The 26,060-nt window shown below is 49.2% G+C and overlaps 1 protein-coding gene and 2 pseudogenes across 1 annotated transcript; all 3 read left to right on the forward strand.

Annotated features, from left to right (window-relative positions):
• LOC126653183 (zinc finger protein 239-like) overlaps window positions 1-14,389 on the forward strand; it is an 89,213-nt pseudogene extending 74,824 nt beyond the window's left edge.
• LOC126653184 (zinc finger protein 239-like) overlaps window positions 1-14,389 on the forward strand; it is a 49,981-nt pseudogene extending 35,592 nt beyond the window's left edge.
• A 2,419-nt stretch (window positions 14,390-16,808) lies between these two features.
• Window positions 16,809-25,830, forward strand: LOC126653188 (7-dehydrocholesterol reductase-like). Its single transcript, XM_050340705.1, is given in 8 exon segments — window positions 16,809-16,814; window positions 19,329-19,416; window positions 21,885-22,098; window positions 22,538-22,560; window positions 22,563-22,606; window positions 22,608-22,736; window positions 23,508-23,615; window positions 23,618-25,830. Coding segments are annotated over 8 exon segments (969 nt in total). The 3' UTR covers window positions 23,975-25,830.
• The last annotated feature ends 230 nt before the right edge of the window (window positions 25,831-26,060 follow it).

The raw sequence follows: 26,060 nt of genomic DNA on the forward strand, positions 1-26,060 counted from the left end.
ATGAGGGTGCTGATGGGGGTGGATGACAAGAGGAGCAAGGTGAGGACATGGGGTAGGATTCAGATCCAGAGGGGCATGGCTGACCCTGGAAGAAGGGTGGGTCACAATGTGGACAAAACAAATCCAGGAGGAAAGAAGAGTAGAAAGGGCTCACAAGTTTTCACTTGCCTCTGACAGGGAATATTGTCTTAGTCGAGGGGTTGCTGTCTGTTAGAGAAATGTAGAGCTCATGATTCCTGGTGTCCTGTGCAGGGACCATCCCAGACACTGAACTCCTCCCCCAGCTCCCATCTTGATCCTTTAGATGAATGTGGAACCAGCCAGCTCATGCAAATCTGACCAACTGGCTGACATGGGTTCTTAGAAATAAAGAGACCAGAGAAGGTGTGAAGGGGAGAGGAAGCAGTGAGCAGGATATACCATTCCAACCCAGTGCGATCCCAGTTGATGACCCTCCTCATGTCCTGGTGGTGGCAGCTGGGCAGCCTTGACCCTGATGCTGAGGGTCACTGAGTGTGTGAGGAGGGAATCCTTCACCATTGGTGGCTGTGCCTGCCTGGGAGCTGGACCAGCTGCCTGGGAGGAGAAAGGCACAGGTTGAGAGCCTGCAGCTCCCCCAGGTGCTGCACACACTGAGACACCATGGGGATCCCAGATCCACCATCTGTTAACTGTGAGGATCAAGAAATGAATGTCCTGCCCAGTTGTGGCTCTGGAGAGAGCTCAGTCCCGTGTCCCTTCCACATTCCCATTACTGAGGATTTACTAGACAAGAATTTTCCCACCCATGTGGCTCCATCCCCCATCTCCTTTTTCCCCTGTTTGACACCACCCCAAGCCTGGTTTTTGTGTGGTTTGTGGTTCCAGGTGGATGGCTCTGATGCCTAAAGAATTTCAGCCTCTCCCAGGTGTTACACTCCTCCCTGAACCCATTGGGAAGTGTTGAAAATCACCCCCTTTTGTTCAGAGTCCCATGAGGACTGAAGGAAGCAATCATCCTCCTGCCTTCCCCAAAGCAGCTCTGCCCATCACTGCTGCACGCCTGATCCACACAGCCTGTGTCCTGCCCTGTGCCCAGGACACGGCCTGTCCTGCCCCTCTCAGCAGCCCTCCAGTGCTCCTCCCTCCTAGAGATATTTTGTCCACACTGTGACCCACCCTTCTTCCAGAGTCAGCCATTCCCCTCTGGATCTGGATCCTGTGCTGTGTCCTCACAGTGCTCAAGGGCTGTGCTGCCATTACCCTGCTCTGCTTTGCTCAGCCCCTGGTCTCTCCTCACACACAGCACTGTGGAACTTCACAGAATCACCCCCAGTATTCCAAGTTGGAAGGGACCCACAAGGATCATCGAGTAATTCTGTACCAAAAATCCCCCTCAAAAAAAAAGGAAAGAGTCCGGTATTCCTTGCTTTTTGGCGCAATTCCAATCCCGGTCAGCAGGGGCCGCTGTTGGATCACCGGAGGAGCAGAGCCTGCAGCTGCTCCCTGACAAGGGCGATTTTTGGCCCCACAACACCGAGAAGGGCAAGAGAAAGGGGATGTTTCTGCCTCATCCAAGGAGAAGGGTCAGGCGAAATGTCCCCCAAGAACAGCTCTCTGACTCCAGGAGATTTAACAAAAACCTACTGCACGGGGCTCCTGTGGGGACATCAAACCCAGCCCACATGGGAATATGCAGAGCTTTTTTTCTAAAACTTTAACATTATTACAAACCTCTGTCTACCAACTGATGACAATTTTGATGCAGGAACAGATGTGACCCTGTGACCTCACATGGTATTTTAACTCTCCAATGGCATGGGCCTTTCTGGGTCAAACCAGGGCTAAAAATTACTTTTGACTGGGATTTAGGTTAGGAAAGAAAATCCAAGGGAAGAAAGGAGGGGCAGTAGAACAGTATGAATAGGAAGGTTTGAGGTTCTGGTGGATGTCTCAGTGGAGATCAGACTGCAGAAGTCTTCCTCCACCCCCACTCCATGTACCTTCACAGTCTCTTCATGTCTCTCCAACCACTCCTTCTTATCTCTAGTTCTTTGGTGTCCAGGGACCTTTCCAGAATGGAGAGGAGAGGTCGTGATGTAACAAAGGGGACAATGGTACACAGGTGGGCCTGCACTCTGTGGGAGTGGGGCTTGTGTTCTTTGGTTTCCAGGGGCCATTCAGGAATGGAGAAGATAGACCATGGCATCACAAAAAGGCCCAGGGCACAAGGGTGGGGCTCCACTGTGGGGATGTAGGGCACTGGTTCTTTGGTTGCCAACATCCATAGGCGAATGGAGGGGATATGCCCTGACATCACAAATGGGCACATGGTTTGGGCTACACTGTGGCATGGGAGCCGTTGGTTCCTTGGTTTCCAGGAAACATTGTTGAATGGAGAGGATTGGCTGTGAAATCAGAATGGCGCCCATGGCACAGGGGTTGGGCTGTACTCTGGGGTGTGATGTGTTGGTTCTGTGGTTTCCAGGGGCCATTCTGGAATGGAGAGGATAGGCCGTGACATCACAGAGTCCCATGGTAGACATGTTGGGCTGCATTCGTGGGCTGTGAGGCATTAGTTCTTTGGTGTCCAGGGACCATTTTGGAATAGAGATGATTGGCTGTAAAATCACAACTAGGCCAATGGCAAAAAGGAAATCTGCAATGTGTGGGTGTGGTGCATTGGTTCTTTGGTTTTCAGGCATCATTCTGGAATGGAGAGGGTAGGTCATGATATCACAAAGGCAATCATGGAATACTTTTGGGGCTGCAGTGAGTGTATGTGCACTGTTGTTCCACCCAGGAAAGAAAGCCCTGAGCCTCTGTCTCTCAAGTGCAGTTGCTGCGCCAATCTCGGTACTACACAAAGAAAAAGAGTTTTCTGTGCAGGCACCTTTGGTCTGGAAGGTGTCTTCATCTGTACTGAACACCAGATATAAACTAAAAAAAAACCTCTAGACCTAATCCTAACCCTAAATGCATAACCTAACCCTGACTTTTAACCTAACCCTTACACTAACTCTAACACTTACCCTAATCCTAAAGCTAACCCTAACCTTAACTCTAACCCTAAAACTTACCTTATCCCTAACAATTAACCCTAACTAGCCTGAAAGGTATTCCTAACCCTAACCCTAATCCTTACCCTAACCCTAACCCTAACCCAAACCCTAACCCTAACCCTAACCCAAACCCTAACCCTAACCCTAACCCTAACCCTAACCCTAACCCTAACCCTTATCTGTAACCCTAACTATAAGCATAGCCCCTAACACTGATCATAACCCTGACTCACCATCTGTCTTGTTCACTTGTTGCACCACTCTCAGCACTACAGGAGGAGCAAGAGCTGTGTATGCAGGCACCTTGGACTGGGAGACCTACACCCTAAACCTAGACTTAAAAAAAAAAAAAAAATCTAAACCTGAACAGAATGCTAAACCCTAAACCATAACCATAACCAAATCCCTTACTCTAACCAAACCTTTCCTAACCCTAACCTAAACCTAACTTTAAACCTAACCTTAACCCTAACCCTAACCTTTAATCATAGCCCCAAACACTCACCCTAACCCTGACTCACCATCTACCCAGTGCAGTTGAGGAGCCTCTCTCGGCACTGGATAAAGAGGAAGAGTTTTCTGTGCAAGCACCTTTGGTCAGGGAGTTTTCTTCGTCCTTATGGAATTTTGGCTGTCAGACAGCAGTTTCAGCCCAGCGTCCCTACAAGTGAATGACTGGCATTGCACCTTGGAAAGAAAGCCCTGAGCCTCTGTCTCTCCAGTGCAGTTTTTGGATCATGATCAGCACTACAGGAGGAGCAAGAGTTGTGTATGTGGGCACCTTTGTCTGGGAGGTATCTTCATCCATACTGAACCCCAGACCTAAACTTAAAAAAGAATCTAAACCTGAACCTAATGCTAAACCCTAAATCCTAACCGTAACCATTCCCTTACTCTAACCCAAACGTTGCCTGAAACCTAACCCTAAGTTAACTCTTGATCCTAACCATAACCCTAACCCCTAACCCCTAACCCGTAACCCTAAAACCTAAGCTTAAATGTAAGCCTAAACTTAACCCTAAACCCTAATCCCCTAACCCTAACCCTTAACCCTAACCTAAACCCTAAACCATAACCCTAACCTTAAACCCTAACCATAACCATAACCCTAAACCCTAACCCTAATGCTAATCCTAATGAAAGGGACATTGGTGACATCACTGGGGGCGAGTGTCATCACAGGCAATTGGTGAAAACAAAGAGACAACTGTAATGTCACAGGGACATCAGTGACATCACAAGTACATGGCAGACATCAAAGAGACATCAGTGACAGCACTGGGGATATTGGTGACATCACAGCGGACAGTGGTGACATCACAGGGACATGGGTGACATCATTGGGTACCAGTGACATCACAGGGGACATTGGTGATTTCACGAGGATAGGAGTCACATCACAGTGACACCAGTGATACCAGCAAGGACAATGGTGACATCACAGAAGACAGAGGTGACATCACAAGGAGATGGGTGACATCACTGGGGATCAGTGACATCACAGGGGTCTGGTGACATCACAAGGATAACGGTGACATCACGGGGACAAGGTGTAACCACTGGGCACAGTAATGACACCACAGAGACAGCAGTTAAATCATTGGGGACATTGTTGACATCACAGGGGACAGTGGTGACACCACAGAGACACCAGTGACATCAACAGGGACATCTGTGACATCACAGCTGACATCGGTGACTTCACAAGGCAAGGGATGACATCACAGAGACACCAGTGACATTATTGGTGACACTGGTGACATCAGCAGGGGATAGTGGTGACATCACAGCCAACATCGGTGACATCACTGGGGACTAGTGACATCACAAGGGACTGTTGACAAGAAAGGGACACCGGTGATGTCACAGGGACATCACTGCCATCAGTGACATGATGGGGACATGGTGCCACAGCTCGGCACAGTGGTGACATCACAGAGACAGCAGGACATCATTGGGGACAGTGTAGACATCACAGGAGACATCTATGACTTCACAAGGCCAGGGGTGACATCACAGAGACACCAGTGACATTATCAGTGTCACTGGTGACATCACAGGGGAAAGTGGTGACATCACAGGGACATGGGTGACATCACTGGGGTCATCTGTGACTTTACAAAGACAGGAGTAACATCACAGAGAAACCACTGACATCACAGGGGACAGTGGTGACATCACAGATACATCGGTGACATCATTGGGGACCAGTGACCTCACAGGGGACTGGTCACAATGAAGGGACAGCCGTGATGTCTCTGGGCTATTGGTGACATCACAGGGGACCGTGGTGACATCACAGAGATACCAGTGACATCATCGGGGACATTGGTGACATCACAGGTGACAGTGGTGATGTCACAGGGATATCGGTGACTTCACAAGGTCAAGGGTGACATCACAGTGACACCAGTGATATCATCAGGGACATTGGTGCCATCACAGGGGACAGTGGTGACATCACAGAGGTCTGATGACTTCACAGGGACATTGGTGACATCACAGGGACATGGTGTCACTGTTGGGTACAGTGGTGATATCACCAGGACAGCAGTGACATCACTGGAGACCAGTGACATCACAGGGGACTGCTTACAGCAATGGGAATGTTGTGATGTCACAACGACATTGGTGACATCACAGGGGGTGGAGGTGACAACACAGAGACACCAGTGATATCATTGGGGACATTGGTGACATCACAGGGGACAGTGGTGACATCACAGAGGAACCTTTGAAGTCATAGGCGATTACTGTCAACAAATGGAAAGCTGTGATGTCACAGGGACATCAGTGACATCACAGTAACATTAGTGACATCACGGGGACATGGTGCTACTGTTGGGGACAGAGGTGACATCACAGAGACAGCAATGGTGTCATTGGGGACCAGAAATATCACCGGGGACTGGTGACAACAAAGGGAAAGCCGTGATGTCACAGGGACATCAATGACATCACAGGGGACCTGAATAACAACACAAAGACACCAGTGATATCATGGGAGACATTTGTGACATCAAATGGGACAGTGGTGACATCACAGGGACAGCAGTGACATGATTGTAGACCAGTGACATCACAGAAAACTGGTGACAACAAAGGGGTAGCCTTGATCTCCCAAGGGTATCAGTGACATCACAGAGGACATTAGTGACTTCATAAGGACAGGGGTGACATTGCAGAGACACCATGACATCATCACTGACACTGGTGACATCACAGGGACAGCAGTGACATCATTGGGGACCAGTGATGTCACAGGAGATTGGTGACCACAAAGGGACAGCCTTGATGTCACAGGGCTATCGGTGAAATCACAGGGGACAGAGGTGTCATCACAGGGACATTGGTGACATCATTAAGGACAAGTGACGTCACAGGGGACTGGTGACAACAAAGGGACAGCTGTGATATAACGTGGATGTTGGAGGAGCTCCCAGAACAAACTGCACACAAATCAGAATGATTTACGCAAATGTTCTGCTTTATTTACATAACCCAACCTCTTATATACTTTCACTGCCCCCCAGGGCGTGATCACTTTCAAACTATTGGTTATTTGCTGTAGCCCACGAACCGAGTGTGCATTACTGACGCACTTCCTATTGGGTGCACACAGATGTCCATGTGATATGAAGACATTGTTTTTCTCCTAAAACTCCTCCTTATTTTTGCCACAGGTTTCTCTTTGTTTACATTCCTGCAGTCTGTTATCACTGCTCCTGTATCTTTCCAATGCCTGCAAAGAGGCTTCTGGCTATGTCAGGGGCAGGTCTAACTGAGGCCAATTAGTATGGTTTGTCCATAGTGTGTCTTTTTTCAGCTCAGCACTCCACAAGTCTGATCCCCCAAATGGCATAAGAATGAAGATTCCTCCCAGACAAAAGGTGCAGGCATAGGAAGCTCCATTTGTGCATGGAGTGCCAAGAGTGGCTCACCAATTGCACAGGAGAGATGGAGGGAAAAGGCTTTCTTTCCTGGATGGAAATGCATTTGTTTGGTGTCAGAACCCTTCTGCAGGAATTGTCAGAGTCCTTGACCCTTACCCTAAACCTAACCCTTACCCTAACCCCAACACTAATCCTAACCCTAACCCTAACCCTAACCCTAGCCCTTACTCCAACCCTAACCCAAGCCTGAACCCTAAGTCTAACCCTAACCATGACCCTGACCCTAACCCTGATCCTAAACCTGAATCTGAACCCTAAAGCCAAACTGTTACCCTAATACTTTCCTCAAAATAGCAGAGAATCACACCAAAAACTGCCGGCATTTTCTGCTTCTCAAGGCCAACCAGGCACACGAGGCCTCGCTCCTTCACCCAGGAACAATGAGAGTGAAAAACCTGCGCTTTCAGTTGGCCAGAAGAAAGAGAGCGAGAGTTGCTTCCTCTCCCTTCTTATTTATACATTTGCTTATGTACGAATCGTATGGAATACTTGGAACATGGCCTTGGTTCCTTGGTTACAACCTGGTTACCAAGGAAGGCCTAGACTCAAAACCACTACAGGCTTTCTTTCCTGGGTGGAAATGCATTTGTTTGGTGTCAGAACCCCTGAATTGCAACTGTCAGTCGGAATCCCAAATTGGAAGAAGAATGAAGATACATCCCAGACAAAAGGTGCCAGCACAAGAAGGTCTCTTTGTGCCTGGAGTGCCAAGACTGGCTCACCAATTGCACAGGAGAGATGGAGGGTAAGGGCTTCCTTTCCTGGGTGGAATTGCATTTGTTTGGTGTCAGAGCCCCTGCCCTGGAATTGTCAGTCTGTGTCCCAAAATGTAATAAGAATGAAGATTCCTCCCTGTGATGGTTTTGGTCTAGGCCTTCCTGGTAACCAGCTTGTAACCAAGAAGTGGCCATGTACGCACTATTCCATACGAATTTTACATAATCCAGAGTATAAATAAGTTGGAGATCAGAGACCTCGCTCTCTTCCAGAGAGGTTCAAGGCGGGGGGTCCTTGTGTTGGTCTCGCTTACCTAAGGCTGAGGCCTGCACTTACCCTTGGCCTACCATGTGGGAGGTTTGGAGAGTGCTGGCCGTGTCTGCCAATCCTGCTTTTCTAAGGGACGTGGTGAGATTTGTTTTGCTAGTTATTAGGATAGTTCTTGAGTTTGATTGTGTATATCTGTTCGGTGTCCCTTTTGTCCCTTTTTCCCGTTTCCCTTTCCCTTCAGGAAGTGTTTGGATTCGCTGTGTACATAGCATCTTAATTGTATATAATTGTAATATAATTAAATATATATATATTTATATAATTAGCTTGATTTGGGGTTCTTCAATTTTTTGTAGTTTTTTTTTCCTTTGCCCCAAGGGAAGAAAGGAGGGGGAAGAGGGTTGCTACTGTGAGTTCGGGCATTTGGCAGGGAGCCAGGTCTGAACCATCACACCCATAAACCTCATAATGGTGCAGGCCCCATAAAGGCACTGTCCTCATAAAGCCAAACAACCTCATAATTGGGCTTTCATCATAAAAACTCTGTCTTCATGAAGCCCATACATGTCATAATGGTGCTGTCCTAATAAAGCCCATAAACCTCATAAGGGCTCCCATGATAAAGACCATGTCCTCATAAAACCCATAAACATCATAAAAGCTCTGCCATCATAAACCCCATCCACCTCATAACAGTGCAGGCCTCATAAAGACACTGCTCTCATAAAGCAAATAAACCTCACAATGGTGCAGGCCTCATAGAGCCCAAACACCTCATAAAAGAGCTCTCATCATGAAAGCTCTGTCTTTATAACAACCTTACAGGTAATAATGATGTTCTCCTCATAAAGCCCATAAACCTCATAAGAGGCTCCCCTTGTAAAGGCCATGTCCTCATAAACCCCATCCACCTCACAGCGGGGCAGGCCTCAGAAGGTCTCTGTGCTCATAGAACCCATCCACACCATAATGGGGCAGCCCTCATAAAGGCACTGTCCTCATCAGCCTCACACACTTCATGATGCTGCAGGCCTCATAAGGCCCCTGTCCTCATAAGGCCCATAAACCTCCTCATGGGGCTCTCATCATAAAGGAGATGTTCTCATAAATGCCATAAACCTCATAAAGGCTCTGTCCTCATAAAGCCTGTGCACCTCAGAATGGGCTCACATCATAAAGGCTCTGTCTTCACAAACACCATAAATGTCATGAAAGTACTCTCCTCATAAAGCACATACACCTCATGATAGAGCTCTCATCCTGAAAGATCTCTCTGCATAAAGCCCATACATGTCATAAAGGTGCTGTCCTCAGAAAGCCCATAAACCTCATAAGAGGCTCTCCTCATAAAGGTCATGTCCTCATAAACCCCATAAACGTTGTTCCCTAAAAGGCTGCAGAGGAAAAAAACTCCAGGCCAAACTGGGTAGGACGTCACAGAAGCAGAAGAGGTTTTCATGAGGCTCCAGGAATACAAACTCACACCCGTCCCTTCCAAGGCAGGGGTTACAGTTTTTATAATGATTTCCACCCAATGCCCGTCCCGTCCCCGCCCCGGTTCTGCCCCGCTCTGCCCCAGGAACGCCCGTGGAGAATTGAGTCTGGGGGAGTTTGGAGCTTTGAGCCGCTGCAACTACAACTCCCGGCGTGCCCCGCGCGGAAAAGGGGGCGGGGCGGGGTCTCTGCCGGCGGTGCGCGCGCACAGCCCCGCGGTGGCTGCCGGGAAAGCGATGGCGGCGGCGACAGCGGAATCTGCTCAGCACTGTGAGCCCTGGCGGGGGCTGCGGCGGGGCTGGGGATGCGCTCGGGGGCTGCGGGGAGCGCGGCTGTGGGCGGGAAGGCTGGAGGGCTCGGCAGAGTGGAGAGGAGGGGCTCGGGGGTTCCCGAGGAGGTTTTGAGGTCCGTGAGGGTCTGTCGGGGCGTCGCAGAGGGGATTTGGTGTCCTGAGGGCGCTCAGAGGGGAGGGTGAAGGTGCCTGAAGGGGTTTAGGGGGTCCCTGAAAGGGCTGGGGCCATGGAACCCCCTCAGGAGAGAGGTTTAAACGCCATGGCTGCACTGCGCAGGCGCCGGCAGAGTCCCCATAAGCAAACTACAACTCCCATTAGGCCAGCGCGGCGCCGCCATTGCCGCTCGTGCCACAGCGCTCCCTGCCGTCTGGGTGGACCGACCGCAGGGAAAGCGGTTCCTGATGCCCCCCCCGAACCCCAGAGACCCCCAAAACTCAGCACACAGAGACCGCACAGGGAGGGGATCCCGGGGGTCCCCTAAAGCCCAACAGTGGGGTTCGAGGGGTCTCCCAGCCCTCAGGGGAGGGGTCCTGGCGGTGCCACCCAAAGTCTTGTGAGACAGATGAACCACATGTGGGTAAGGGGATCCCAGTGCCCCCAGTATAGCCCACTGAACTCCCAGTGACCCTCAGTATGGCCCAGTAACCCCCCCCCCCAGTGACCACCCAGTGTTTCCCAGTGACCTCCCACTGTCCCTCAGTATGGCCCAATGATCCTCCAGTGAGCACCCAGTAACCCCCAGTATGGCCCAGTAACCTCCCAGTGTCCCCCCGTGTGTCCCGGTAGTCCCTCAGTAATCACCCAGTCCCTCCCAGTACCCTCCCAGCATCCCTCAATAACCCCCCAGTCCCTCCCAGTGCCCCCTGGTTCCCCCCAGTGTGTCCCAGTATCCCCCAGTAATCACCCAGTGCCCCCCAAAGGCCCCCCAAGTATCCCCAGTGTCTCTCTACATGTCGTTGAATTTTCTGTGAGTGTGAAGGGGGAACGGGGGTTGATCTGGGGTCAGAGGGTCCAGAGGGGGCTCCTGGGTGGTGATAGAGGGTTGGAGACATGTAGGGTGGAATTTGGGGACAGTGGAATTGAGGGCGTCAAGGGGGAAACTGGGGCCATGGGGAGGCCCTGAGGACATTGGGGACACCGGGGGGATCTCGGGACTCACCTGCTCGTGGTGCTGCCCCTCCTCTCCCACTCAGGTGCACCTGAGAAATGTCCCAGAGGTGAGCCCGGAGCTGGCCCTGAGGTGGCCCTGAGAAGAAGTGGAAGGCAGAGGTGGTGCTGAGGCAGGAGAGCCCCGTGCTGGGGAAGAGGCTGAGCTGGGAGTGCCCAGCAGCGAGAAGGTGCTGTGTCCATGCCCTGTGTGCCAGGTGAGCTGGGACTTTGCTGCAGAGCTGCGGGCGCTGATTGGAGTGGCTGCAGCTGCTGAGCTGGTGGCACCCAGGAACACAAAGTGTGCCCGGCCACGGAGCCTGCAGGGAGGAGCAGGGAAAGGGTCAGGGGAGCTCTGGGGGGCCGGGAACCTCTTGGCTGGGCAGGAAAGAGCCGCTGGCCACGAGGACGGGGTGTTGGTCCCAGCCATGGATGAGGCCAAGAAGAGCACGGGGCCTCTTGCAGACACCTGAAGCAGCCTCCCACTTGCCAGCCCAGCCCTCGTGGGGTGACACTGTCCCCTCCCTGCAGGACACTCCCCATGAAATCCTTGGGGGGACCTTTTGTGTCTGTTGCTGGTTGCTGCTTCATCCTGGGGACCTGAGGGCCCCTCTGCAATCCCATCCCTGGGGCACAATCTGCTCTCCAGATGAATCTGAGAAATCCAGTAAAGAAAGTGCCCAGAAGCTTTTGGTCTTTTGAGCAGCAAAGGTTTTTATTTGTCAAGGTCGGGAGCAGGCGGGGTTCGCACCACAAAGCTCGAAGGTATTGGTACAAAACAGGGTAATTTATACAGTCTGACTTCTATGATTGCAACATCTTACAAACATATTCATTTGATTGCAACATCTAATCCTTCATGTTGATAATAACTGGAGTACAGGCAGAGCTCAGGCGGAGCTTGGGGTGGAGCTTTTCTTGGCCCTCAGTTCTGGGGGTTCATCCCCCTTTCTTCATCATCGGGGCTGGGGTCTCTGCAGTTTTCCTCAGTTTCACCCCTCTAACTTTCCACTGTCTTTGCCCCAGTCACTGAAGCTTGGAGAGAGCCTTGGTTTTAGGCCTATTTCTCCTATTCAAATGTCTACCTTGGCTGACTTTGCTTTAATTTGTGGTCTACAGACCCACTGTAGAACGTTTCCAGCATTCTTCTTAAGATCAGGTCCAAGGAATGGAAGAGAACAAATTTTTTTTAGCAATTTAGGCAGAGCAGGTATGGGGGGGCTTCTCTCAGCTAAGCAAGATATTTCAGGTAATTCTTCAGGCCTTGCTCTCCTTTCAAGAGGGAATGTCTGGGAAGGCGGCACCCCAAAGGGGAGAGTCAGAGCAGAAGGGACCTTTGGGACCTCCAACACTCCAAACATCCCTAAGTGGGATCCCCAACATCCCAGACAGGGAAGACCCTCTGAACTCCAGAGGGAGGAGACAAGAGAGGGGGAACTCCTGGGAGAGATTTTTTTGGCTCATCTTCATAATTTGGAGTATATTTCAGCTGAATCTCAACTTTTTTGCAATTTTTGGGACGGGGGTCTTCTTGCTATTTCTGAGGGGTTTTTGCCTGAATCTTAGTGGTTTGGGTTTTTCTGGTCTGAATCTTGGTGTTTTGGAGGTCCCCCAGAACCCTGAAGTTGGGAGATGGGGGAGTCTTGGATTCCTGGGACCCCCAGCAGCCTGGAGAGGGCAGGGACCCCATAGAGGGGAGAGCCCAAATACACACGGGACTCCCAGCAGCCTGGACAGCGGGGACCTCCAGAATCCCAAAGTGGAGGGACCAGAGAGGAGGAGCTCCTGGCTGGGGTTTTTTGGGCTGAATCTTGGTGTTTTGGAGGTTTTTGTGGTCCCAGGATGCCTGGTGAGTTTTAGAGATGGACTTGGGCAGGAGGAACCCCCAAGGCAACGCGCTCAACCCTTGTTTTCCCCCCAAGCAGGATTTGTCCTTCTCAAAGCTTGGGTGGATGGAGGAGGAAGCTGCAAGGAAGAGGAAAGGACCAGGGGCCCCCCAGGCAGGTGAGGAGGAAGTCAGTGGCCCTTTGGCCCTGTCTTGTGGTGCATGTGGGGGCCAGATTTGGGGGATGTCCTTGGCCTTCCCTCTGGGCTGGAGGCAAATCCCTGCCTGTCCTTCTTCCTTCCTGCCCCAGGCCCCGAGCTGAGGACGGAGAGCACGGAGGACAAATCCCCCCAGCAGAGCCTGGTGGGAGAGGCCGTTTTGAAGGGCTCCCCGGCGCAGGAAGGCAGCGGGGAGGAAAAGGCCCGGAGATGCCCCCGGAGGAGGGGCTGCAAAGCCAACCCAGGGAGCTCTGAGGAGGAAAGACCCGACCTGTGCCAGGAAGGCGGCCAGAGCTTGAGCCGGAGCTCCGAGCTGGTGGTCCCTGAGCAGCCTCCCATCATGGAGAAGCCCTTCAGGTGCTTGGAATGTGGGAAGAGCTTCAGGAAGAGCTACAACCTCCTAAAACACCAGCACATCCACACTGGGGAACGGCCATACACCTGTAGGGAATGTAGAAAGAGCTTCAGGAGCATCTCCAACCTGATCCAACACAATCTCATCCACACTGGGAAACGGCCCTACACATGTGGGGAGTGTGGGAAGAGCTTCAGGCACAGCTCCACCCTGATCCAACACCAGCACATCCACACGGGGGAACGGCCCTACAAGTGCTTGGAATGTGGGAAGAGCTTTAGGCACAGCTCCACTCTGATCCAACACCAGGTCATCCACACTGGGGAACGGCCCTACACGTGTGGTGAATGTGGGAAGAGCTTCAGGCAATGCTCCCACCTGATCAACCACTGGCGCATCCACACTGGAGAACGGCCCTACAAGTGCTTGCAATGTGGGAAGAGGTTTCAGAGCAGCTCACATCTCCTCCTGCATGAGCAGGCACACACAGGGGAGAGGCCCTTCCGCTGCACCGACTGCGGGAAGGGCTTCAACCGGAACAGCAACCTCGTCAGGCACCGGCGCATCCACACCGGGGAGAGGCCCTACAAGTGTGGGGAGTGTGGGAAGAGCTTCAGCGACAGCTCTGCCTTGACCAAACACCAACGGACCCACTGGTAAGGGAAGCCCTACGAGTGCCCCAAATGTGGGAAGAGCTTCAACCGCTGCTCCCACCCCGAATGACCCCCCTGATGGTGAGGCAACCCCTGGAGTCCAGTGACTGTCAGTCCATCCCTTTCCACCAGAAAGGGCCAGTCCCCTTTCCCAAGGGGCAGGTTGTGCCAACAGAACCCTTCCTGGGGGGTGTGTGGAGATTTCTGCCTTGGCTGGGACCTCCCAAGGTCAGTGCTGGAGGTTGAGAGCAGAGATCTCCCCACGAGCGTTGGTCTGAGGGAGTTTCATCCATCTCTAATGAATAATTCTTGCTTTGGTGCCAGCTTGAGTAGAATTGCTTTAGTGTAGAGCACTGTCCTATCTTACGCTGTACTACTGGTAGTTTTAGTATTTCTATTGTGCAGTAAATAATTCTGATGAAGATCTTTTGTCTGATCATTTGTTACCCTAAATAATTAATTTCTATCAATAGATCTGATTTGCCTTCATTAAAACCTGGGGGACAAAAGTTGTTCAGTCCCACCTCTGTAATTCCTCTAAACTGAACCTGTTGGCATAACCCAAGGTTGAGATTGGATCCAGCAGCCCCAGCACCCCACAGTCAGTTGGGAGCTCAGGGGGGCCACCCCCCTTTTCCAACCTCCTTGTACCCAAAGACCCCCATGGGACCGCCGGATCCAACAGACCACCCCCTTTTCCACCTTTCTCCCTGTTCCTTCCACTTTTCCATGGTCCCTCGTTATAGTCTATCTTAATATTGCAGATGGAGCTTCAGATTCGAATATTCCCTTGAGCAAAATTAAAACTCACACAAGTTTTCTGTTGATACCAAAACTTGATTTTATTAATTGCTAAGAGGTGCAAAAAGAACGAGGAAAAAATAAGAAAATGTTGGAAAACTCTTACGATTACTTCTGAAAGCAGAGAGAAGATACCACCATGCTACCTTTCCCCTGAGCTGGTCTGTGTGTGTGGGTGAGTAGCAGTTTCTACCCCTATTTTTTCTCTGTCTCTGCAGCTTTTGGATGTTGTCTCTGTAGCTGCAGGAGGTCTGACAGCTTTAGTTCTCTGCAATGCACCATGTGTGGTTTCACCGCTCACGCCCCTGTCCCAGGCCGTGCAGGGTCTCAGCTCTTCCAAAGCTTTGGGCCCTCAGAAATATGGTCAGGGTAGAAGGATAAGGTAGAACTCCCACATGTGGCACGGTGGTCTCAGCTCTCTCCAGGCCGGCACAGTTCCAGTCTCCGGTGGCAGGCAGGCAGCACGCGGTGGTGGAGAAAAGGTGAGGGGAGGTGGGCAGAGATTCTCGACTACAGTCACCAGTTCTTCTCCCTTTCCTCTCCCTGATTTTCCAAAATTTGCCCTCAATTTTCATAGTGTTCACAGGAGCTTGAACATGGTTTTTTGGCACGTAGCCAGTTCAGATGTTGGAATAGATATGATAATCATGATTCTATGATGCTAAGACTGTTGCCTTAGAGTTTTTGATTTTTTAAATTTTGTAGATTTTAGAAGTAGTTGTGTAGCAAATGTAGATTTTAACGTAGTTGTAATATATCCCTTACCCTTAACACAGTAGTTACATATAGCTAACCCTGTTGCCCAATTCCCATATCCCCCTAAATTCCATTAGCCTGTTTAGTCTCATTTTCAAGGTAGAATTGTAGAGAACAGCCTAAAATCTACCAAAGAAGATATAGATATAGACACAACAACCTTCAGGCCCAGAGCTTTGGAAAGCCTCCAAGGACTGCGCGTGCTCAGAGGAAGATGAAGATGAGGAAGAGGGGGTCCTAAAACTCCCCCAGACTCAATTCCTGAAAGGTGTGCCTGTGGGCAGAACAGGGCAGAACCAGGGCAGTGGCTGGACAGGGATTGGATGGAAATCATTCTAAAAATTGTAACTCCTGTGTTTAAAGGGGCGTGCATGGGTTTGTGTTCCTGGAGCCTGGAGGTTCATTAAAACCTCTGCTGCTTATCTTACCTCCTACCTAATTTGGCCTGGAGCCTTTTTTTCTCTGCAGCCTTTTAGGCAACAACATGGCCAGGAAAAGGTTGCAAGGAAGAGTGGGAGCCCAGGCATTCCCAGGAGCAGGTGTCCCAGCAGCAACTGAGCTCAAGACTCTGGTGCCAATCCAAGACTTCAAGGAAACTGCGGCAGTTCCGTATGACAACACCATCCACATGTTGCTGGAAGAGATTTTGTGGTGACAAAGTCAGGTGTTCCCATCTCCAGGGTGCTCCCTCCTGCTGACTGTGAAGCAGCAGGATAATGAATATCTCACACCTCCGATACTTCTGGGAAGAGCCTTCATCCTTGCCAGAGCCTCCCTGAGAATTGCCAGAATCCAGGCAGAGAAACCCTGTAAACAGGTCTCGATGCTCCCTCATAGGTGCGAGTATCAGCAGCCCCTGCTAGTACCTGATGATGCAAAAGGACAGGAAAAGCTTGGAAGTAAATGAGGGAGCCTATGCAATTCCAGTGAGATATTCCCCAGAGAAACTGGCACAGCTGAAAGTTTTCTGGAACTGCCAATGCCCAGTCCATTGATCCCAGGAGGCTGAAAGATACAAAGATTCTCAGCGGGTGTCAGGAGACACCAGCTCCCTTGGAGCTCTGGTTATCAGCAGAACCTGCTCCTCATTGAGGATGCACATGGCTGGGAAAAGGCTGCAAGGAAGAGTGGGAGCCCAGGCCACTGCAGTAAGGCATTGCCAGGAGCAGGTGGCCCAGCAGCTCCTGTCCCCGAGACACCGGTGCCCAAGCCATGGCTCCCAGGAAGCTTCAGCGGTCCTGTAGGAGAAGACCCTTTCGTGTGGTACTGGACAAGATCGTCCTGAGATGAAGGTAAGTTCTTCCAACTCCAGGGCTGTCTCTTGAGCCGCCTCTAGAGTAGAATATCATGCATTTATCTCAGCACCAGTGTCACTTCCTGCAATAGCCTCCTTCCTTCCCAGAATCTTTGGGAGTCCTGGTGTACTCCAGACAGATTAGCAACTGCATAACATACAAAATGCAGCATACATAGGAAGGACTTAATGTATTGCAGTTTTGAGTCAGTAGGTCACTGAAGTACTATTGTGTAAACACTAAATAAGAAGAAGGGGAGGAGGAAAAAAGAAACTTTATTTATTTATTTATTTACTTATATATTTTTGGTGAATAGGGTTTTTTCACGTAGGTTTAGGTGAGATGTTTGGGAAAGGTTCTTCCCTCTGAGGGTGGTTGGGCAATGCACCAGGCTCCCCAGGGCAGTGGTCACAGCACCAAGGCTGAGAGAGTTAAGGCACATGGTGTGACTCTTGGTTTTCGTGCTCTGCAGGACAAAGGTTTGGACTCGACGCTCCTTGTGGGTCCATTCCAACTCAGCATATTCTGTGATTCTGCCAGCAGTTCCCTCTCACTCAACACTTTTGTTCTTTTTAGGGATCCTTCCTGCCCGTGGTCTGAACGCGCCTTGTGCGCGCCTGCTTCCCTGCACGTTCTGGCGGGCGCAGCCACGCGCTCGCTGCCCCTTCTCCGCGCGGTCCCGAGCGGTGGCTGCAGGACTGCCGGGGTCCAGCCGATCCCTGCCGGATTCCCGGGATTCCCTTCCCAGGTTCCACCCAACGCTCCCCGCGCGGGGCTCGAGGCGCCGAAGCCTCCCCGCGCGCTCCTCGCGCCACGGCGGAGCAGCCAATGGGAGGACGCGGAGTGGGCGGGGCGAGGCGGGGATTGGGCGGGGCCAAGAGGGGGCTTGGTGGGGGTTGGGTTGGAGCGGGCGGGGCCGGGAGCGCCGCGGAGCTTCCCTTGGCCGGCGGCCCCCGGGCAGTGGTCCCGGTGCGCGGTCCCGGGGCAGGGACCCCCCGTGCGCGGCCCCGGTCAGTGGCCCCCTGCGAGTGGCCGCTGGTGGGTGACTCTCAGTAAGCGACTCGCGGTGATCGACCCCCGGTGAGCGACCGGCGTTCAGGACCCTCGGTGAGTTATCCCCGGTGCGCGGGGCTGGGTGAGGGACCCTCGGTGAGGGACCCTCGGTGAGAGACCCCCGGTGCGCCCCCCGGGTGTCGGGCCGGGGCTGGGCGCGTTCCTCCCCATGCAGAGCCGAGCGGGGCCGTCCGCGGGGGCAGAGGGGAGCCCTGAGCCGCCTTCTCCTGAGGGGGCTGCTGGAAAGGAACCTGCGGTGGGAGGAGCAGGGGAAATGGCCTGAGGCTGAGGCAGAGGAGATTCAGGTCAGCTGCTGGAGAAATGTTTTCCGCTGTGTTTTTGGGTGCTCAGGCACTGGAATAGGTTGCCCAGGTGGAGTCAGCAACCCGGGAGGTGTTTCAGAGGCGCCTGGATCTGGCCATGAGTGCCAGGGTTTAGTGGTTTAGGGGTTCCTGGGGCAGTGCTGGACTCGGACAGCATTCATGGAATTGGACTGGATGGAATCGTGGAATGTGCTGAGGTGGGAGGGTCCCCTCGGGACCGTGGAGTCCAGCTCCTGATTTTCATGCACCAATAAAGGAACTGAATCTGGATCAAATGATTTGGCTCCAAAAAATCTTCTGCCCCTAGTCTACACTGCAAAGTCAAACAAAAAAGATCATGCAAAATACAGGCCTGTGTTCCCCCCAGAGGGAAGGCAGGCAGTTACAAAGACGGGCAATAAATCAAAGCTCAGAGCATATGTTCATGGTCACCACACTTGTATGACACACAAAACCAGTCCTCTGTTCATTCCCCGTGTAGAACTCTCATCGAGAACTCCAAACTTTCCTGTGTGTATTTGTATACGTGTATATATATATATATTTATATATGTATATTTGTGTGTATCTGTCTAAGATTCTGTATCTTTGGATGCAATATTTGCATGCTATTGTTCTGTGGCAACAAGGGGACTTAAAAGATTCCAACACTTGATGAGATCACCTTTCTGCTTATGGGTTATATTTTTTAAAGAAGGCAACAATAAAAGAACTATTTAGCCAAATATTAGTTAAGACACTAATCAGAGCAAACGTACCGATTTTTATTTTCAATTGTACAAGTCGTTCAACTCTTTGCATCCTCAAAAGAGAGGTTTGAAAATTCTCCCTCAGAAATAAGCAAAAATATTTTTGGAGGCTGTTCCTTCCAAGCCTTTCAGAGTTTCCAATAAGTACTCACCATTCTTGAAATGCAAAGCCTGAAAAATGAAATGAGTTAAACTGGAATTCTTGTGGCCAGCACTGATCTGGACAGAAGTTCTTAGTGTAGCAAAGCCAGGAACAGAAATAACCTTTGGCTCTATAGCATCGCTCTACATTCATTGGTCATGGCAACAAAGGTTGGTTTTTAAACCCATCTGCTAAGGAAACCTTTGCAGAAATGTGAGCTTCTAATACTCCTTTTCTTAAGAAGTTAGGAGGCCTTAATACAGTGTACACAGATGAGAGCCTGAAAGAGGAGAGAGCCCAGTTCCTGATGATGGGTGGAGATGAGGAATCAGGTATGCTGAGCAGGCTTCGAGCTTTGTGAATTTTACAAGTCCCTCAGGTTTTCCTATGTGACTATTTCAAATCTGTGGTAGAAGAAACACTCGTTTCTGTTTGATCAGCTTTCCAGTTTCAGAATTCTGCAATGTGTCCCCAAAATTCAACTTGCAGTTTCAAAAGATAAAAATCCTTAGACTAAACCTTTTGGCCTCAGTAGCCAATTGCAACCTGCCCTGGGAAGTTCAGAAACAGCACCATTCATTAAATACACTGTTGTGTCCCAGAGATTCAGCTCCAGTGCTAAACCCCACAGAGTGTCAACTGCCATAATAGCTGCTTTTTGACTTGGACGAGAGTCTCTCTTGTTTTCTTTGGTGTAGGTGGCACATCTGGAGCAAGGGGTCTGGGCCAAAGTACCTCGTTACCAGGGGCCCGTAGAGATAACGTTACAACAGTAGCCATGTCTCTAATTAAGGAAGGCAGTTAGATATAGGAATTGATTGTCAGAGGTTTGTAAGAATGAGGTGAAACCTTTTACTTTCCTTTGGCATCTCACGTAATAATCAAGACTAAGCCATGTATTCTAGATGACGTCTTGAAAGAAATTTCCAGTTAGCAAGAAGTTTAATGGGTTAGTTTGCCATCAGTGTTTGGATTATGTTTTGCTGAATCTAAGTTCCTAAGGAATTGCTAAGGGTTTTTTCCTTCCTTCCCTCCACCCCCAAATTTCATGTGATGAGACAGGCTATAGAAGAGTTTTTAATAACTTTTAGTTATGTTTCTCTTGTGGAGCCATAGGCGTTACTGAGAATGGGCTGGAGTAATGCAATGAATATTTTCCTTCCTAGAAGACATCGTGACAGCCCATCAGGAGAAAAAACTTGTTCAAGAAAGAAAACACAAACCCAGCCAAAATGATACTCAACCATCTCAAGTCCAGTTGGGGAGAACACGGTGAGAGAAGCTGATGACCCTAATGAGTCCTTGTATTTCCAAGTGGTTCATACTTCCTCCTCAAGTTGCTCCATTCCTGTTAAACTTCCCTCTGTTAATAACAAGAGTGTTGTAGTGCCCTGCTCTGGAAAGCTCATGGAGAATCTCCTGTAGCAACAGATGCCAAAGGAGAGTCCTTCAAGATTTTTAAGGCCGAGAGCTTGCCAGGTGGCTTGGGCTAAAACACAGTCCTCCTTCCAAAAAAGGAAAGTGAATCATAAAAACAGGGAAAATTTGTAGTTCCTTCAAGGAACAAAATATCTCCTGAGCTTTGGAAAGCAGGTATGCTGGCACCTGTGTATTTCCAGCTGACAGCTCCTGCTGTAGCAGGATTGATGATTGATGATTGATGATTGATGATGTTCTCCCCGCACTGGGCAGGTGTTGGTGGGGTGTTGTATTGCAGCTGGAAACAGCCACGGCTGTCTGTGGCTTTACAGAGAGCAAAACATTAGACAATAGCACCCCTCCAGAAAGGAGATTATTCTTAGAGACTTCATGGCTTTGATGGCAATCGTGGCTAGAGCTGGTCAAGCGTGTTGTGTGCTAAATGTTTTATGTTTGACCCAAGGAAATGTCTGTGCCCTTGTAAACATTTTCAGTTTTCATCCGGTTAGTCTGGAAGGTCCCCTGAAAAGAATGTCTGATGTAATGAAACCTCTTGTCTATCTGAAAACTGGGGAAAAAACTGCTGTGTTTTTGCTTGCAGGGCGGTGAGCAGTGCCAGTGCTCTCTGACTGATCTCCTCAGGGACTTGCTCCCAGGGAACACACATCTGTCTGACATCTGGAACAAGACTCCTACGCTGACCCACCGGGCTGCTGGCATCTATTGCCTTTGGATGGCTTTCCAGGTACATGATTGAGTTATGAACTGATGAAGGGTCTGGTTTTTCAAACAGCTCTTGGATGAATCCTTTTGCACCAAGGGTAGTGGAATGTAGCCCTGGCCTTTCCTCTTTGGTGTTTCTCACTTTGCATGGCTTTGGAATCCAGGTGAAGCTTATGGACTGGAAAAATAGGTGTGTAGGGAATATACACCAGTATCCCTTGTGTGATGTAATCCTTGATGAAGTTACTCTAGAAAAACAATACTCATTTGTTTTAAATTCATTCCCAAGAAAGCACTGCAGAAGGGCTGATATTTTCTAGAGACAGGCAGCAAAAGAAGGTTGTCAAATGAAATAGGACTTCTATGTGTGAAAAATCTTCAAGCTTACCAAACCACTCCATTTTTTTTTCCAAGTTGGAAAACACTTCTAACAGAGATGAATCTCAAAATAAAAGGATAAGGACCTGAATCTAGTTCCCAATTGTCCTGCCCCCTGAGAAAACTGAGCCTCATAAAGCCTAAGGGTTACAGCAGAGCCTAAGGTAACCTTCAGAAAAGTGAGGTCATTTCAGGAGCACTTGCTTGAGCTTCTGTATATTAATAAAAAGCTGTATGAATGTAGTGTCTCTAAATAGTCCAGTTTTTCTTCTTATTTTAGGTGTAGTGAATAAATATGAACTCAGTGGACTTCAGGGCTGGATCATTACTCACGTGCTTTGGTTTGCAAATGCCTATGACTTCCACTTCTTCTGCCCCACCATCATTTTTGACAACTGGATTCCTCTGCTATGGTGTGCCAATATCCTGCGATCTCCACTTCCCACATTTGCAATGATGAAAGGCTCCTTCTTCCCTACCAATGCCAAAGACTGGTATGTGACTTTGAGTAATGAGAGAATAGTGGTTCTTAAATAGTTAAATGAAGACTTGACCTATAAATTGAATGACTGGCACAAATATATAACTGATTCTTTGACTGTAGTTCTTTGCTTCATTAGCACCATCCTCCGTGTTTCATACATGTGATGGCAGCGGCAGCGTCACAGATACCTCCATCCTATAAACAGAGTTATAGTTAGACTGTTCAAAAGTGTAAACAAAGGGTAAAGTAGGACACTTGTGAACTTCTGAAATTTATCTCTATTAATGTAATGCTAGGGTTGGGTCAGTTTGTGTTGTCTTGCACAAACTTACGTGCGTTTATGATTTTTATTGTCACTACATCAAATTAATCTGAAATGTCTAGTCAGAATAGTACTTGCCTCTACTTGTATGTAACTGTGTACTTTTTTATTTTTTCATGCTTTCCAGCAAATTCACTGGCAACTTCTTTTCTACTACATGCTGGGCATTGACTTTAACCCTGGAATAGGAAGGTGGTTTTGATTTCCAGCTCTCCTTCAATGGGCGCCCTGGGATTGTAGCCTGGACTCTCCTTTCCTCTGCTGCCAAAGTACAGGAGCTGCATGGCCAAGTGACAAACTCCATGATCCTTGTCAATGTCCTTCAGGTAAACGCAGAGGAGGAAATTAAGAATGCAGTTTGGAAATTACCTCCTATGAAAGGAGGCAAAAACCTCCTTCCATGGAAATTAAACTTAGACAGGAAATGAAACTGGCCTGAAGAGGCTCATTCATTGCTGAAGTAGTGGGACTTCTTTGGACACAGTGTCCAGAGCCACTGGAAACACTACTGTTCACTCAGAGTGCCACCAGTGCCTTGGTCATGTCTGCACCAGATTTCAGTGGAAACTTAAGAAATGCTTTTCTGAGCCTCTGTTCTGGACACAGGCACAGCCTGATCTTGAATGCCAATGAAAGAAAAACAAATTCCATGGCTTTAGTTGCAGCAAGATTGGGTGGGTTTTCTCTGAGGGCAGCACTACACCTGACTCCGTGTGTGTATGTGAGACAGGCAGAAGTCCAAATGCTTGCACACCTCAGAACAGTCCATGTGGTGCTGTGCTTTGTACTGAGGAGACCCCAAGGTAATCAATACAGGGAAGAGTTTGGATTTGGCTTTTTCCTTCTCTCCTGCTTTGTTTGCATCCTGGCAACTTCTCTCTTCTTGTTTCACAGAGAAATGCAATTTTGGAGAGAGAAAGAGAGAAGGGAAATGGAAGATGCAGAATTTTTTTATTCAAATTTTCCAGAGTTGTAGCGGTGGAGTGGGTTTTTCCATCCTTTCTTCTCGTCTGTTGTGGGTCACTGTAGTCAAGTAACTGGTCTGGCATGCTGAGCACATCTTGCAAGTCAGTGACTGTTGTTTCTGTGCTCCCCAGGGTTTGTCTTTGGTTTCCCAGCCTGTCCAACTGGGCACAGCCAATGCCGTGGGGGTGTTGATGTTGGGCTGGATTGGCTACCACATCTTCCGAGTGACCAAGCACCAGAGAAGGACCTTTTCCGTCGTACAGATGGGAACTGCAGGATCTGGGGGAAGAAAGCCAAGGACATCGAGTGCTCCTCCATGTGTGTGGATGGCACCAAGTATTCCAGCAAGTTGATGACCTGGGGATTTTGGGGGTGGGCTCGTCCTTGCAACTCTGCAGGAGACCTGCTGGGCTCGCTGGCCTATTGCCTGGCCTGTGGGTTTGCACACATCTTGCCTTACTTCTGCATCGTTTCTGTGACCATTCTGCTCCCCCACTGCTGCATTAGGGACGAGCACCGTTGTTCCAGCAAATATGGGAAGGACTGGAAGCACTACACTACTGCAGTGCCTTACCGGCTCATCCCTGGGGTGTTTTAAGGCTGACACAGAATCCAGGGAAAGGAAAAAAGACACTTTTTGGCTTGGTTTTTTCTTTTGTTTGTTTGTTTTTTTTTTTTTGAGGTGAATAGTTTATTGACACCGGCAAACTAACACCAAGGTTTTGTGAAGGACACACTCTGTAGTGTTCTGAAGGAGAAAAGGTGGCTGGACAATTATCCTTGTTGTAGTGAAGGAACATGCAGGCAATGCTGTGCTTAAAGTAAATGAGTTGAGGCACTGAAATGCCTCGTTTTTTTAGAAAAGTCTTTTACCTGGAATTCCCCCCATACTCCCTCAGCTCCCAAATGCCCTTGGGGTTGACAAGTTGCATGTATCAAGAGTCCTGAAATCCCCCAGAGCTGGGAGGTGGCCTTACCTTTCCGAGTAGCAGAGCTCTGGAAGCAGTTTCCAGAGACTTAGGAGAGGAGGCAAACAGTTCTGTGATGTCTTTATGAAAGAAGTTGTCTGCTGCAGTTGCTTGTGACAGTCAGTAAGAAGCCCAATTAGTCTGACTCCCAGGTGACATTCTCAGCTCCTGAGAATATGGTACGTGACCAACTGAGTATTCTTCTGATGCTGAAACCAAACTTACTTAGTCTGTGTTTTGGTTTTGTTGCAGCACTCCTGGAAAGGATGGTTTAGGCAGGAGAAAAAGGGGCTCTCCCAACCTAGAAAACAAATGTATCTTGTAGCTTGGCTGTGTGTCAGAGCTAGATCTACTCCCATGTATAGAGATGTCTTTAGTGAAAATACAGAGCCCAACACCTTTCCAGCTCTCCCAGGGGCAGTGCTTTCAAGGTGCTTGATTTGAGAGAAGTCAATCCAGAGGAAGGGAAAACTGAGGGGGGGCTTCTAGGGCTGCTGGACCCCCTCAGTCTCTGAAGTGCTTTAGGCTGCCTTTGGCTTTACTGGAATAATTGCATGTTTTATTTTCCCAGCTACCCTTAAGGCCCCATACTTGCATCCTTTTCCTGTGTAGGCCTGGAAATTGCACTGGCAGTTTGTTGTTCGTGCCAGGGTTATTTAAATCTTTGCAAGGTAGCCTGGACTCTACATCATGGGAGCCTTGCACAGCACAGTGTGGTCCCCTCTGTTCCCTGCTCCATCCTGGGTTATTAGTGGAAGAAACTGCCCCTTCAAGACCAGTGAAAAAATCTTCACTTCAAAAAATTGATGTATATTTTTGGAAGTATTTTTGAATGAACGTTTGTCCTGAAATTTCCTAGTTCTTCATCCCATGCTGTCAATATCACTGATCAAGTTTCAAGTTCAGCTCTCAAATCCCTGTGCTATGCTGGGAGTTTCAAATATAGGAGTGCCAGTGTTTTCAAATGGTACTTCTATCAAAGAGATATATGATGGGAAAAGAGAGCAAAAGCGGCTGGCAATTCCTTGGAACAGTGACAAATTAGTTTGGTTGGATTACTGTAGGAAGAAAAGGGACATATGGGAACACTGTTAATACAAATGTCTCTATTGTGAAAAGGGCTTCAAGGCTTTGACTATTGAAATAAAAGAATCGAATAAACTCATTTATTCTTCCATGACTCAATTTAGCTATTTTTCCAGTTAGTAATCTCCCTTGAAATGTGATGTTTTAAGGATTAGAAGTCAAGAATATTTACAGCCCGGTAACATGAATGAACTCAGTAAAAGGAAGTTCCTATACAAGCTAGAGTCTGTCCTTCTTTGACCTGCAGACAAACTTTGTATGCCAGAAAGCAGGACAGAAATAGAAATGACGAGTTTAATAAAACTTACTAGGAACAGAACATGGATATTTTGCAATTCCTGGTAAAAACTCTGACTTCCAAGCTGTATCAAAGGTGTCATGAAAACTGTAGTTGGCTCGATGTTCTATTGTACTGCTTTGACTTCTGTTTTAAGATGAGACCGGTAAATATTTTTCTAGATGTTTGTTTCCCTTTTGCTTCTGTTCAGCAGAGCTCTCTTCTTCCAACGAGCCTACAGGATGTCACTATGGACTGTCCTCCTGGGACGCATCCTGAAATACCTGTATTCCAATGCCCCTGAAATGGGAAACCAACAGGAAGATTTAGACAAAGATGTGCAGAGAGAAGGA

The sequence above is a fragment of the Myiozetetes cayanensis genome, unplaced genomic scaffold, assembly GCF_022539395.1.
Source record: "Myiozetetes cayanensis isolate MyiCay16 unplaced genomic scaffold, myiCay2020 scf94, whole genome shotgun sequence".
Classification (NCBI taxonomy): Eukaryota; Metazoa; Chordata; class Aves; order Passeriformes; family Tyrannidae; genus Myiozetetes; species Myiozetetes cayanensis.